This window comes from Rhinolophus sinicus, chromosome 1 (assembly GCF_057876585.1).
Source record: "Rhinolophus sinicus isolate RSI-liver-muscle chromosome 1, RSI-T2T, whole genome shotgun sequence".
In the NCBI taxonomy this organism is placed as follows: Eukaryota; Metazoa; Chordata; class Mammalia; order Chiroptera; family Rhinolophidae; genus Rhinolophus; species Rhinolophus sinicus.
The window spans coordinates 214,423,810-214,437,252 of record NC_142501.1 but is presented as its reverse complement, the minus strand read 5'-3'; the positions used below and the strand labels follow the sequence as shown (position 1 = coordinate 214,437,252).

At 53.9% G+C, this 13,443-nt stretch overlaps 1 protein-coding gene across 2 annotated transcripts in view; it reads left to right on the top strand.

Annotated features, from left to right (window-relative positions):
• The window catches only part of NSD2 (nuclear receptor binding SET domain protein 2), a 68,960-nt gene that overhangs the window by 14,795 nt on the left and 40,722 nt on the right, over nucleotides 1-13,443 (top strand). For both annotated transcript variants that reach the window (XM_019712499.3, XM_074320195.2), the window contains exons 2-3: nucleotides 4,249-4,880; nucleotides 6,843-7,005. In XM_019712499.3, coding sequence (XP_019568058.2) covers nucleotides 4,275-4,880; nucleotides 6,843-7,005 — 769 coding nt within the window. In that variant the 5' untranslated portion in view covers nucleotides 4,249-4,274. The remainder of the gene's footprint in view (nucleotides 1-4,248; nucleotides 4,881-6,842; nucleotides 7,006-13,443) is intronic.

The following is a 13,443-nucleotide window of genomic DNA, read 5'->3' as shown; positions in this document are numbered from 1 at the left end:
GATACACGGAGTAAAAGCCGGGAATGGAAGCAGGGAACGTTGCAGCTTGCGTATCACCAAGGTCAGGCCCAGGGCTCGGGGCTGTGGGGAGAGCACGGCCCAGCGGGCAGCCCCACGGCTACGCGCCGCCCGAGCCGAACCGAGGTGCTGAGCTGCTCTGCAGCCAACACAATGCAGGAAACAGGTCAGTTCTACGGCCTGTACTGTCGTGGGCACGTGTCTGTAAGTAAATTCTAAGTTCTGTAAAACAAAGCTGCTCGCTAGAGAAGCTTGTGGAGGAACCAGTGCTCAGTGTCCAGCCCTGTTCTGTAGCAAACTCCTGACCTCGTTGTTGTCCCCAGAGTTCTTTGATGGGAGAATGGGGGTCCTGTCCTCACTCAGTGAGGGCACGAGCCAAATATGTTCCGGGTAGATCCGTGTGAAGTGGAAAACGGGACTCGTGGGGTGTATGTGTGTATATCATGTTGGCGAACTTGGGTTTTCCAGTCTGTCTGCTTCTGGAGGAATGGCTCGGAGCTTGGTCCCTCTCCTGCCTTGCGTCTGGGGGATGTCCTGATGGCCTCCTTGCTGTCCCAGCATTGAGACCTCTCTGAGGTGGGCCGAGTGGGCTGCGGCTGGCGTCTGGGCAGCAGGAGGGTGGGCGGGGAGGCCGCTGTGCCTGCCCAGTGCCTGCCGCCTTCCCAGCCTGCACTGCGCCTTTCCCCTTCCTCTCCCTGACATCGTGTCTGTCCCCTCTAGAATCTTAGCTCCACCGGAGTAAGGACTGTGCTTTGTCTCCGGACCTGTTTCCAGGGCTGGACCAGGGCCTGGTGCCGCGAGTGGCTTTGAATGCTGATTGTTGTTGTGCAGGCGACCTCTGCCTCTGAGGGTGGCGCCCGTCCCCTCACATTGGAGACCCCTCCTCTCCATGCGTCCAGCCCCTGCATGTCTGTGCTGTGGAATGGAAGGGATGCATGCTCTAATTCTGAAGCGCTGGGTACAGAAAGCGGCAGTGTGACTCAGCTCCCCCACACACCCCTGCGGCCCTTGGGCAGCCACTGGTGAGGCTGGCTGAGCTGTCCATTGCTTTTGATGTGCACATTTTCATTTTTCACTGCGAGTGCTTCCGTATCTTCTTTCCTTTTTGCAATGATTATGTGTTGCATTTGTTACCTTAAGACATTTTAAAGGGCAAGTATTACGAACAAGGGAAGTCGTTACCCGCCCCCCTCTTACAGCAGCACGTCCGGAGCGCAGATTCTCTTCCACGTTCCCGTCGCCTGACGCTTCCCTCTCCTCCAGGCTTTGTCCCTGTGGGTGTACACTTTGTGGAAATTCCTTTGCTGTCATTTCGGTTGAAGTTTGTGGAAGGAGAATCGTGGGGAAGGAAGCCTCCCGCTCTCCTTCCCTATGAACGTGGCTTAGAGCCGCTGCTCTTCCCTGCGGTTCTGCATCCTGCTCCCGCCCTCTGGCTGTCCTCGCGGGGTGTGTGCCTCAGAGCCCTGGGCCTTTGCATGTCGGGAAGTGTGTTTGCCTCACGTTTGAATGGTGGAGCAATGGGAGTTGTCTTCCTTTCGCACGGGGGGCACAGCACCTTGCCCGCCCACTGAGGCCCCCAGGGCTGTGTCGCTGCAACCTCGTGCTGGCCTCTGGCGGTGAACTCACTCTTTACAGGGCACCGAGGTGTCCAGCGTTTCTTTTTACCCTTCATGTCCTGTAGTTCCCATATGAAGTGTCTAGGTATTGATTTGTTGTTCCAGCTTGTTTAGGGCCGTGGGTGCCCTTCTATTTATTCTACTTTTGCACCCTGCCCCCCCCCCCCCCCCCCCACCGCCGTGCTCTTACCCCGAACACAAGTTGCCTTTCATCTCTGGAGCTGCTTCCCCATTGTCCCTTTGAGACTTGCCCCCCCCCCCCCCCAGCCGTTTCCCCTGGGACTCCATGCAAGGCTCCCTGAGGGCAGTTTGTTTGCTGGTAACGTTCATAACGTGAAATGGACCATTGTAACCATTAAGTGCACAGTTCAGTGGTATTAAGTACATTTCCGCTTTGTGCAGCCATCACCTCCAGAACTTAGATCTCACACGGCTGAGACTGTTCCCGTTAACCACTAGTTTTCTATTCCTCCGTCCCCCCTTCTTGTACAGCCCCCCTCCTACTTCCTGTCTCTATGGTTCTGACAACTCTGAGGACCTCCTATAAGTGGGGTCACACAGTGTGTCCTTTGGTGACTGGCTTCTCACTCAGCACAGTGTCCCCAAGGCCCTTCCATGGTGGAGCGGGTCAGGGTTTCCCTCCTTTTTAAGTACGAAGAGCGTCCCACTGCGTAGATGGACCCCCTTTGCTTCCCACCATCCGCTCGCAGACACTCGGGCGGCTCCCACGTTTTCGCTGTAGTGAGCAGGGCAGCTGTGAACACGGGTGTGCAAATCTCTCTTCGAGACCCTCTTGCACTCTCAGGTGTATGCCCAGAAGTGGATTGCTGGGTCACAGGGAAGGTCTGTGTTTAGCTTCTGAGGACCCCACACTGTCCCCCAGCGTCCAGTGCTTTGCGTTGCCGCCGACAGCACAGGGCTCCCTGTCCCGCGTCCCGCCTGCACGTGTGTCTGCTCCTCTGAGTGGCCGTCGTCCTGGGTGTGAGGGGCGTCCCCCTGTGGTTTTGATGCGAAGTGTGGTGCTTGGCTGGCTTCTGTTCCGCAGATGGGCTCCTGTGTTGGTCGTTGAACCAGCTGGGCTTCCCGACCTGTGTGTGCTGGGACCTGGGCTGCGTCACAGGTGGAGTGTGGCCCTTGGGGGTGCCCGCCGACTGCTGCTGTCACCTCAGACTCTCCTCCGCAGGTCAGGCTAAAGGGCACATGTTTGCCCCACGCCGCCCCTTTCTTTCCAGGGCTGACCCCCATTCTTCTCTCCCTGCCTTTGCTCTCTTTGCCTACTTGCTTTTTCGATGTTGTCCGCTCGGTCCACCATGAGCTGGACCAGGAGCCCCCCCTGGAAACAATATGGAGTGGCCCTAGCAGGACAGTCCTCCCTTTGTCCTGGAGTGAGATGGTTGCCCGTGCACGGGAAGCTGAGCCGGACGGCTGCTCCGGCCCCTGTCCCGTGACCGCTCTGCAGCGTCCCCGCCTGCCACTGCTGTGTCAGTCAGGTGTGTACACCTCAGCACTGGTTTTCCGGCTGGACAGCGCCTGTGTGCAGCTGCCCCATGTGTGCCAGCGTGGTGAGCTTACCCTTGGCCCCTCCCAGCATTTGTGAGTAGCAGACCCCGGTGTGGCAGTCACGACGTTTCCAGGCAGGCTGCCTGTCCTTGGGGAGCAGGGCCGTCCCCAGGTCAGAACTGCCGTGTGCATTGTGGGTCTCCAGGCCTTGCTGTCACTTGTCCCCCATCTGATGCTGTGCTTGCCAGCTTCCTGGAGGGGCCTCCTTGGTGGATGTCCTCCCCGCTGGAATGGGTACCTGCCTGCTGCTTGTTCCTAGCCGCCCTTTGGGATGTTGCTGCCTTCACTGGGTGTCCCCAACTGGGGACTCCAGCTGTGTGCTGAAGACCCACATTGCTCTGAAGTCACCGTCCTCCACACTTGCCCTGTGGGGCTGGTGTGGCACCTGGAGGGGGTTTACATGGAGGGGTGCACACCAGGGCTCGGTAGTCATCTGGACCTGCTCACTGCCGATGGCAGCTCAGTAAAGTTTACAGCTCTTCTGTCACAGCATTGAGTCTGGGCCTGGGCGAGTAGAGGGACTGGGGTAGCGCCCCAGGTGTTGGCCAGGGCTGACTCCTAGCTTTCTGCTTTCCCCCGACAGCCTGGCACTAATAGTGCGCCAGGCTTTGGAAGACCTGGTTTTACTGTGCTGAGCAGGTGACGCTGTGTGTGTCACTGAACCTCTGCCTGGGAGGCCTCCTCAGCTGTGACAGGCGTGGCTCTGTGCTAGCCCCACATGGCATGTCCTGGGCCGGTGACTGTCTCCCTTTGGGAGTGACTGAGCCGACCAAGTGATGTGTCCATGGCCACATTGCCAGTGAGAGTGGTGGCACGTCGGGAGGACCCTCGCCAGGCTTCTGTTTCTCCTGACAGTCTGCTCTTGCTCGTTTGCTTTCAGCTTTACCGTCCTGTGATTTTGTGTCATTTTTGTGGTTTTAGGACTGCCTCCTGTGGCCTAAATCATTATCTAAAACATTGTGATTGACCTCAAAAAACCCAAAACAAACTCCACAAAGCTGCATACTCATCTTAGGTTTTAAGTATGTTTCTTTCTCTTTTTCTGATACTGCAGTGTTCTGAGCAAAGCGTCTGGACTGAATGGAAGTCAGCGTCAGAAAAGGTCCCCTTTCTGTCCCAAAAGCTGTCAAGTGCATGAGGATGAAGCAGGCCCCGGAGCTGCTGGGCAGCGCCAGTGGGAAGCCTGCCAGCTGCGACATGAACCGCGAGTGCTCTGTGTTCCTGGGGAAGGCCCAGCTGTCCGCCAGCCTGCAGGATGGGGTCATGCACAAGTTCAACGGCCACGAGGCACTGCCCTTTCTTCCTGCGGAGAAGCTAAAGCTGAAAGACCTCACTTCCCGTGTGTTCAATGGGGAGCCCGGTGCTCACGATGCCAAGCTGCGTTTTGAGTCCCCAGAGGTGAAGGGGGGGATGGGGACCCCGCCGAATGCCACCCCTGTCAAAAATGGCTCTCCGGAGATTAAGCTGAAAATCACCAAAACGTATATGAATGGGAAACCTCTCTTCGAATCTTCCATTTGTGGCGATGGTGCTGCTGCTGTGTCCCAGTTGGAAGAAAATGGACAAAAAGCAGAAAACAAGGCGAGGAGGAACAGGAAGAGGAGCATAAAATACGACTCGTTGCTGGAGCAGGGCCTTGTCGAAGCAGCTCTGGTGTCTAGGACGTCAAGTCCCGCAGAGAGAAAGGTGTTTGTGGGTTCTGTCCAGGGTGGTGGGGCAGCGCGGCAGCCAGCCCCTGAGCAGGGGACCTATCGCGACCCTGCCCTGTGCTCAGTGGCAGGGGAGGAGGTGGCACAGGCCACCACGGGTGTGTGTACGCGGCTGAAGGCTGAGGAGGGCGCCTGGGTCTCCGCGTGGGCCCTGGCTCCAGGGTCCCCAGGTCGCCTCATTTGGGCCTCACGGGGGCCTCCTGAGTCAGTTGCGTGGCCCAAGCAGGTGAACTCAGCATCCAGATTAAAGTGGCTGAAAAGGGGAGAGCGGTTTCTGAACCCAGGGGGCCCGTTCCAGGTCTGGAGACAGTCTTTAGCCTGGTTTGGTCAGTGGGGGCACACTGTCATCTACGTGGGGCTCCGTGAGTCTGTCCTGTCTCGGGACTGGGAGACGGGACTGCTCCCTCCCACACGGTTTGCTGCCCACTCTGCTGTCGCCGCCACCAGACGGCTGTGTCTTACACATTCACGTTCTTGGTCCCCAGTACAGGACACACGCGAACAAGCGTCCACTCATCAAAGCCTGGGGTGGGGAGCCCTTACTCACCATGAGAGAAGGCGGCACTTCCTGTCATCGGGTCTTAAAGTGACACTCAGGCTGGCCCACCACGGGCCAGAATGAGCTGACAGAGCAGCTAGCCACCCTGGCCTTGACAGAGGAGCTCGGGACGGGCTGGTGGTGTCAGGCACCTGCTGCCCACTGGGCTCTGGTTGAGGCTCGGGCCCACCTGCAGGCCCAGGACGGGGAAGCTTGGTGTCATTACCAAGGCTGGTATATTTGCTTTAAAGTTGAGGAGTTTTATGTACAATTTCCACAGATGGGAGGGGAAATGGCTCAAACTTCTTTGAAATTGTGCAAGTAATGAAGAACTTTGAGGGTCTAAAAAGTGGCTTTTGAGTGCTTGAGAGCTGTTCAGCTCTTGCTAATGTGATCCTAAAAGGCCCAAGGTTAGTGACCTGGGCTGGTGACCTTGGAGGTGCCCCTGTGGGGGTTAGTGCACACGGGGGACAAAGTTGGTTCCTAGCTCGTCACTTGGTTCTGTTAAAACTTGGGTAAATCACCTGATTTTTGATTCTCCATCTTTAGACTGGGGATCATAATCCTTGTCCTCATGGGTTTGCCATGTGGCGTAGATGACACGATAGGTGTCACGTTGGGATGCTACGGGATAATCTGAGAGCCCACATTTTTGAAAGTGTCATGTGCCAGCCCTGTGCCAGCCCTCAGCACCAGGCCCACTGATCTTTGTGAAAGAGGTTCAGCGTGTGTCCAGGTTGCCGCCTCTGACGGGAGGCTCGGGGTCACGCCCAGGAGGATGGCAGGGGCCACGCCGACTGCTTGTCCCCTGGAGAGCAGCACGAGAGTGATGGAGCAGGGTGCCCCAGTCAGGTCTTCAGTCAGCTAACCCCACTGTGTTCCAAGATGGAGACACTGAGGCTCAGAGAGCCAGCCCATGACTCAGCTCAGGAGCGGTGGGGCTGAGACTGGCTGCCAGGCCCTCCTGATGTCCTCGTCACACTGGGTCCTTCCACGCTGTGGGTGCAGGTGCTTTAGAGGATGGGCAGACACGGGGCGGAGGGGCCAGGGGGTCAGGATGGCCTCGGGGTTCCGTGAGCTTTCCTCTTTGACAGGTGAGTAAAGCACCATTAACGGTTACCCCCTGTGAGGAAATAGGTTTAAGTAGAGATGCACGTGACGTGAGCCCCTGCTGTGTGCAGACACTGGGCCAACCCCTCACTGAGAGCTGAGGGCAACAGTGTGATTTCGGTGGTGGGGTCAGGGCTGGTACCTGAAAACAGTGACGGGGATGCCCCTTCTTTCGGGGTGTGTGTGTTTGGAACCTCTAGCCTGACTAATCTTCGGTCTCCTGCAGATAGAGGGCTGGATTTAGGGGTCGTCATTGGGTGTGTTAGTATGTCTTCTGTTGTTCATTTTCAGATTCCAGCTAAGAAAGAGTCCCGTCCAAGTACCGGCCGAGACCAAGACCACCTATTGAAATACAATGTCGGCGATTTAGTGTGGTCCAAAGTGTCCGGGTACCCCTGGTGGCCATGCATGGTTTCTGCCGACCCCCTGCTGCACAGCTACACCAAACTCAAAGGTACTGCGTCTGGGCGTGCTCTCCAGCTCTCCAGCTTTCCAGCTTTCTCCTGCACTCGCTCTTTCTCCTCTCCGTCTTCTTTCTCGTTCTTCCTTCAACAGCCCTGCTGTAGTTCTTTTCTTTCTCCTTTTTTTACTGTGGTACAATACGCATAACAGAATTTACCATCATAACCACTTTCAGGTGCACAGTTGAGTGGCATTAAGTGCATTCACGCTGTTGTGCAGCCGTCCCCAGCGTCCATCCCCAGGGCTCTTCATCTTGTAAATCTGAAACTGTCCCCACTAAACAACTGCCCCCTCCCCCCAGCCCTGCAGCTTCCATCTACTTCCTGTAGTTTCGATCTGCGTTTCCCTGGTGATGCGTGATGTTGAGCGTGTTTCCGTGTGCTTATTGGCCACTTGTTACATCTTTGAAGAAAGGACTCTATTCGAGTCCTTTGCCCATATTTGAGTTGGGTTGTTTGTTTGTTTTGTTGCTGTTGAGTTGATTGTGATTCATTTTTGCAGCTTTAGCTGCAGTTAGTGATGGATCAGCGGTGGTACAGTGCCGTTTCTTTTTGTGTCTAGTTAGCTCTGTGCTTCTTGTCTGCTGCGTTAGTGTTAGACGTGAGGGGCTCTTCGCCTTGTCCTGCTTTCCAGGTTTTATGGTGACTAACTTACTGTTACTTAGCTATGCAGGGACTGCTTATTTTAGCATAATTTTCAGAAATAGCATATATGAAGTTTGAGTGACAAAAATGTTCCAGTTAATTTTATTAGGCCTGTGGGAGGAAGGGAAAAAGTAGAAATGATCATCTCTGGGGCCATGAAACGTGGGACTACAAACTGGTCCAGGGAACAGTAGAACATACTAAGAATACAAAGTTACTAATGCAGATGGTAATTTAAATAATGGGCAACTCATAAAACAAAATCTCGTGTTTTGGAGGGAAAGACACACAATCAAGTGATTTGAGTCTTCTAGAAAGTTCTGCTAGAGTAAAGTTTCAATTTAGTTTGAGGAAGGTGAGGTGTAGTGAGTCCAGCCCAGAAGGGAGGCTGAGCAGGTTAGCTCCCCAGGTGACCGGCACACCTTTAGGAAGTGGGGCGACGGGCACCTTGTGGCCTCAGCGACACCAGAGCGAGAGCGCGCAGGGTCCCTCCCTCCTGGCGGAGGCGGGAGCTCCCTGAGCAGCCACGCAGCTTTGGGTCCTGCTGGCTGGCTGTGGGCGCAGGTGGCTCCTGGGACCGGGGGTGGGCTGGGGGAGATGGTGGTGCCTCGTTGGCACACAGACTTGGCTGGGGCCGTGGGACTCTGCCTCGAGGCTCAGGCACTCAGGGTGCATGGGGTCGGAGGGGGGCCTCAGGCTGACCTCGGCTCTGGCTCCGTGGAAGGTCCTTGGCACCCTAGCTTTCCAGAAGCTGGGAGTTCCCCCAGAGGCATCCAGACTTGGTCAGAGTCTGAGAAGAAAACTGGTGAGACAGAAGCGGGGTGCCGCCCTCACGCCCCGCAGCCTCAGCAAGCACACATGTGTGAGGTGTTGCCTGTTCTTCCCAGCTGTCTAGAAGCAGGCATGGCCCCCACACAGCAAGCCAAAGCCGGCGTCCGCGTGGCCCCGTGACTTCGTGTCATTGGTTTGCACAGTACAGCACACGCTGACCCCTCGTGATTCCTCTCAGTGTCTGGGGATTTCTGCCTCGTTTGTCTGAAGGCCCTGGCTCCTCAGCTAGGACCTGTGGAACTGAGGGCGCCCCGCCTGTTTGTCCCCGACACTGGGGTAGCGACCTGCACTTGCTGTCATCGCCTCCTTCCCTGGCTTAGCCTCTCGGGACCACAGCAGCGTCTGCTCCCTCTGTCCTGCTTCTCCTGTTGGGCCCTCTCCGGGTAGAGCTTTTACTCCTTGCGGGAACATCTCCCAGGGGAGGCGTGGGCTCTGCACTCAGCCTGCTGGGTCTGGGGAGCAATGGACTTCTTCAAGCCTCAGTTTCCCTACGTCTAGAACACGAGGGTGGCGCGGACTCCACGGTTGGGAAGCTGTTAGCACAGTGACGAGTGGGCCCCCGAGCTCTCACCCTGCCCTTCACGCTCACAGCCTGAACTTGGTGGCGCTGGCTCCCTCGCCTGGTCGCCTCTCGGGCTCGTCCTGAAAACCTCCCCATTGAGCAGTTACTTCCGCTGCAGGATCCTACTGTTCGGCCATTTAAGTTTAGTAAGTTTGTACCCATGTTTAGTGTCTTTATGTCACCAGGCATTCCTCTAGTTTTCACAGCAATGCCAGCTGCTTACACTTGGATTCTGTCTTGATTGGTTTGTGAAATACTTGACTTATTGTTTGCTTGTTTGTTTTTTTGTTTAAAAATCTTTCAAGCCCACTGTTCAAAGTGGAACAGTCCAGCGGACAGCCAACCGTAAAGGTTTTGTTGGGCCTGCCCCATTTCTCTCTGGCAGCTCTGCCCTTTGCCAACCCATCCGGGCGTAGGCTGGGCACTCCCTGCTACATATGCCAGCGGGGACCTTCCATGAAGAGGCCAGCTTCCCAACAGACCCGGCCCCCCACCACGCTGCAGGAAGCATCACGTCAGTAATGGCGTCCATCACTGCAGCCTGCTTGGACTTCCCCGGTGGGCGTCAGGATTTCCCCAAACGGCTGTGTCTTCATGCCGGTGTCGCCTCTGGCGGTCACCTCTGCAGGCTCCTGCAGCCTGGAACAGCACTCCCTGCCCCCGCCCCTTCTCCACTTGGCTCTGCAGGGCCAGGCAGGAGCCCGTGGGAGTGTCACGGTGGGAAGGGCTCAGCTCGTCCCTTCACTGAAGGCCTTTCCGCAGGAAGCAGGGTGCAGCCCTGACAGTGCTTCTCTAGGAATTGTTCTGGGCTGTAGGGGAGGGAGCCTGGAATCACAGCAGATCAACTTCAGAGGACGGCTGCTGTGCATTTGAACAGCAGTGTAGCAGGAAGAGCGCTGGGGTGAGCACCCTCCCGCTGGAAGGAGAGTCGAGTGCCCTTTGGAAAGAAAAGCTGGAGAAGACCATGGGGTGAAGGAAGGCCACCTGCGTTGCTCGGATGGCGTCTGGCACCGGAGCTGCTGGGGCTGCTCTCCCACAGCCCAGAGCTCCCCTTTGGGAAGGCATGTCCCTGTTGTCACTGGGGAACGATCCGTGGCCGTGCTTGGGGCCCGGGTCCCCAGGCTCAGTGCTCCCTGTCGATCCACTGGCTCCTCCCACAGTAACTATCCACTTTCATCCTGCTTTCTGTGTATAATTAGCTGGCATTTCCTGTGAAAATGAGCTCCCTCCTAAAAACAATTTGTTGTGGATCAGTCTTCACTCTTTTTAATGCTCACATCGTCCCCAAATTTGACCAGTGGGAGTCCCATTAAGTCCCTTTGAGCTGAGTCCTTCTGACACGTCTCCGTCAGCCTCTGAGCACTTCCTTCCACGAGACCTGACGAGGTTCCAGGCCACTTTGTACTCTGTTTGCCCCCTACTCTTGGGATCATCCATTTCTCGGAGGAAACCTGGGTGCTCTTAGCGGATCGCAGATGGGCCCAGATTGGCACTTCCTGTGGTCATCACTGTGGGGACGCTTCTCAGGGAGGGGTCTCCAGGCAGTGCTGAGCCCTGTCCGCGGGGCTCGGGGTCCGTTTGTGATTCCCTACCATGTGGCTTGCAGCTCCCGGGACGGGGCAGAGATGGTGAGTGACGGTGTCCTTTGGGGTTTAGGGGTCCTTTTAGGGGAAGGACGGGCACGAGGAAGGGACAGCCGTGTGGAGCTGGCCGAGCATGGGGCTGGAAGCAGGCACTTGTCCTGTAAGATGGAACCCTCTAACCCTACCCCATATTCCCACCCATGTTTTCTTTTTCTGTGTGGACTTCTTTTTATTTATCATGCGTGGGATTGTAGATGTGCTTCAATCTGGATCTTAGGAATGCACTTACATTTTTAAAACCGAAGTATAGTATATCTGCTGAAGAGAACACAAGTCGTGAACTGCAGCTCAATCTAGACTCTTGAAAGTGTAAATTTCCCTTGAAACTCAAAGTTAATACAAGTCGAATGGTGTCTCTGATACATGGGAACAGAGCCTGACGTGGCCGCTGCGTCCCGGGGAGCCCTGATGGACCGCAGCTTGGAGGCCTGCCCTTTCAGTTGGAGAGAAATTACACGTCTGATTTCAGCATCAGACCATAAAGAGAGCAGAACTCCAGTGCGTGTGGCAGGCTCGCCACCCTGGCACGTCTGCTTCTGACTAACGGCTCTGGAATCAAGTAATTTTCTGCTGTGGAGATTTTTGTCAACACTTTCTATTTTATGGAGAGAACCTCAGTGCTTGATTTAAATTCAACATTTTCTAAAATACGACAGGTAACCTGGCTTTCCCGTGTGGTGGGGTATTTGGCAGTATACTTTCCTTACTCTTTTTTTTTCTTTTTTGCTTGTTCTGTCAGCTACTAAGAGGGGTGTGTTAAAACCTCACACTGGGAGAGTGGGTGTGCCTTTTCTGTTTGCAATTTTGTCAGTTTCTGCTTTACCTATTTTGGGACTCTGGTGCCCCCCAGAGACTGAACTAGGAAACTCAGGCACGGTGATGCTTGTCGTTTGTTCCCCAAGAGCTCTGGTTTCTCGTCCCTGTGACTTTGTCCCTGTGCCGTGTTCTTGCTTCTGGAGACGTCTGGCTTCTCTTCCTCCTTGGAGCTAGCCGAGTGTCTGGGACCCACACGCGAGCAGGGACGGCAGATTCCGGAGAAAGGCTCAGGTCCGGGCCACATGAGTGGAACGGGCTGTGATGGGAGGAAGGACCAGTGCCCCGTGGTAGGGTCCTGGGCTGTTGGTGAAGACCAGAGCCGCTCAGCCCAGGAAGGAAGGATGACTCATATGCTGGTGGGACAACTGTTAATTATGTGGTAAGAAAAAACAGTGAGATACTCACCTCCCAACTTGGACCAAAGTGAAATTCATATGGATTAAAGAAACCCATAAAAATAGGAGAAAATTGGGTTACACTGTTACCAAATTTCTAGGCAGGAAAGAACTTCAAACACGTTACATTTCTTTTACAAACTTGGGATCAGACTGTACTATGCTCTTGCGTTTTTCCAGGAAGGAGCATTTTTGTGTGTCACTAATAGTTTATAAAAGATGATGTACATTCATATTATTTCATGATATGTACTGTAGCACAGTTTCTTCATGATGCAAATGTGCTGATATACAGCTGTATTCATTTTCATCACCAAGGAAAGTTCTTTCAAAGTATTAAAGTGCAATGGAAGAAGTCACAAATCACTTGGCATGTTTTTGAATCTTAGCTCTTTTAAAGTCAAAGAAGCGTACATACTTAGAAACAAATCAAATTGTACTGAGAGGTTAATAGTGAAAAACAGGCCCCTCCACTCCCCAGAGGTAATTCTTCTTAATTCTTCCAACATTTTCCTCTAGTTTTCACTACTGTTTTTTGATTTATCAGTTAGACATTTTCTGTTGACTTTCTATTATGGAAAATGAAAACTGATCTCTTCAATCATTTCCTATTTCTTCCCCTCCCATATAATTAACTCACTGTTTTTATCAAACATGAATGTGTATGTAATTTGACTATGTAAATACCAGAAAAACCAAGTTGTGTTCTGTAATTGTATTTTCTTTCTTATACAACCTTTTGTTTTTCCTGGATTTAATTATTGCCTTTCTTTCACAGTTATATTCTTTGCTGTTCATATAGCCCTAATTTTTTTCAAGTATTCATGTCTCTGTCCTTAAAACTCATCCTGTTTCTCCTATTGGGGAAATAAATGAAAACCTGTATTTGACCGCCATTTTCCTTTTCTGCCTGTTGGAGCTGTTCGTTTTACCGTCTTTCCTTGCTGCCCAGATTTTTGTTTGGTGTGGCAGAGTTCTTTTCTGTCACATTTTCACCTGCGGCTCTCCTAGAATCTTCCTTTTCCTGCTTGAGTATCTGTTGCCGGCACGCTTATCCCTTGTACAGCAGCAATCTTAGACTTTCTTTAAGATGCTTTCCCGAGTTACACGTGTTGTTTTCTGTGATTCCACACTGCACTCTGTCTCGGTCAGTTTTCCTTTCTTGCTGGAGGACATTTTTGGCGTCCTAAGGAAGTGTGCGTGGGAGGTGAACTTGAGTCCCTGTGGTTCAGCGTGTGCTTCATCCTCACACTTGGTTGATGGTTTGGCTGGGTGTAAAATTTTCTGTTGGAAATAACTTCTCATATTTCGAGGTATCGCTTCATTTCCTTCTAGCATCCCGAGTTATCACAGAGTTGGCAGGTACCTGTCACCCTGCTTCTGGTTTCCTGAACGTGGCAGCTGTCCTGTTCCCCTCCCCCACTGGCGTGACCGGCACCGAGATGTACCCTGGTGTGGGTGTGGGTTGAGGCTCTCCCGGTGTTTTAGTTCTGAGGCGCGTTCTTGTGTTTTTATTCTTTGCTAAGTTTCCCTGTTTCT